At 38.7% G+C, this 1,161-nt stretch overlaps 1 protein-coding gene across 1 annotated transcript; it reads right to left on the reverse strand.

Annotated features, from left to right (window-relative positions):
- Positions 1–715: 715 nt before the first annotated feature.
- On the reverse strand, positions 716–1,129 carry LOC112504264 (G-type lectin S-receptor-like serine/threonine-protein kinase At1g34300). The gene has a single exon (XM_025108199.1). It carries the CDS (start codon positions 1,127–1,129, stop codon positions 716–718), a length of 414 nt encoding a protein of 137 aa, XP_024963967.1.
- Between the last annotated feature and the right edge of the window lie 32 nt (positions 1,130–1,161).

Below are 1,161 nucleotides of genomic sequence, written 5' to 3' on the forward strand. Positions count from 1 at the left end.
CACAATAAAAATGGTTAATCAACCTATCATAATTACAAAAAATGAACAAAATAAAAAATTATGATTGGTTGAATGAGGTTTTCACTGTTTTTACAAATTGAGTAGTTTTTATTTGAACGCTCCCCTATATATATAGATATATGGGCTTATTCAAGGGAGAATTGATTAGTTTGTGATAATCGTGAGATCCAATCTCAATTACAAATCAATACATAAATTAAGAAATTTATAATTTTAGTAATTTTGAATTAAAACTTTAATGCAAAGACATTTTAGGTATTTTCTCTCGTCTCTCCTCTCTTTTCTCTCTGTCTCCCGTTCTCCGGTGATACCACTGTGATACATAAAAATATTGATTATGTTAAACAAAAAGACACAGTGTGATACTCAAGCACATATAAGATGCATTGTGATACCACTGTGTTACATCTCCGATCGACCACACAAACGACCTCAGTGTGATACCCAAACACATATAAGACACATTGTGATACCATTGTGGTATCACCGGAGGAAGGTAGTCGGAGGCCGGAGGCGGGGGACGGAGAAAGAAGGGAGGAGAGTGGAAAGAGACGAGAAAATACCTAAAATGTTCTTGCATTAAAATTTTGATTCAAAATTACCAAAATTATAATTTTTTAATTTATCTATTAATTTGTAGTTAAGATTGAACTTTACGATTAACCATAATATATATTGGTTTCATTCCGTACAACTACACAGAGGCCATTGTGATCTCATATTTCTTCATGAGAGGTGTTCCCCCAACTACAGTAGATTTAGTGACGACTTCAGATGTGGACCAATCAGAACCACCAACATTCCACGCCATTCGAGCCAAAGAATCACCAGCCTCGTTAACCCCTGAAATCAAATGCGAAAAAGGATTCAACGGCTCCGGAACCTCTAATGCACCTTCCAACATTTTGACAACGATGCTCATCACCGGCCGAGTCTCCGGCCGATATTGCACACAACAAAGAGCGACCTTAAGCGTCCTCTCCGCAGCTTCTTCATCCCTCTCTTCAATCGTACAAACCATCATCAACTCCTTCAACTGCTTCTTTTCGTATTTGCGCCACGCCCACAGCGGGAACCACTCTTGGCTATCACCGAGAGTCACGTCCATGTTCCTCCTCCTCCCGACGATCTCAAAAAGTA

Source organism: Cynara cardunculus, unplaced genomic scaffold (genome assembly GCF_001531365.2).
Source record: "Cynara cardunculus var. scolymus isolate 2C unplaced genomic scaffold, CcrdV1 Un_Scaffold_5049, whole genome shotgun sequence".
Taxonomy (NCBI): domain Eukaryota; kingdom Viridiplantae; phylum Streptophyta; class Magnoliopsida; order Asterales; family Asteraceae; genus Cynara; species Cynara cardunculus.

Bases quoted from the DNA above. Each gene is read 5' to 3' on its own strand.
- LOC112504264 (XM_025108199.1), bottom strand. From the start codon at position 1,129: ATGGACGTGACTCTCGGTGATAGCCAAGAGTGGTTCCCGCTGTGGGCG.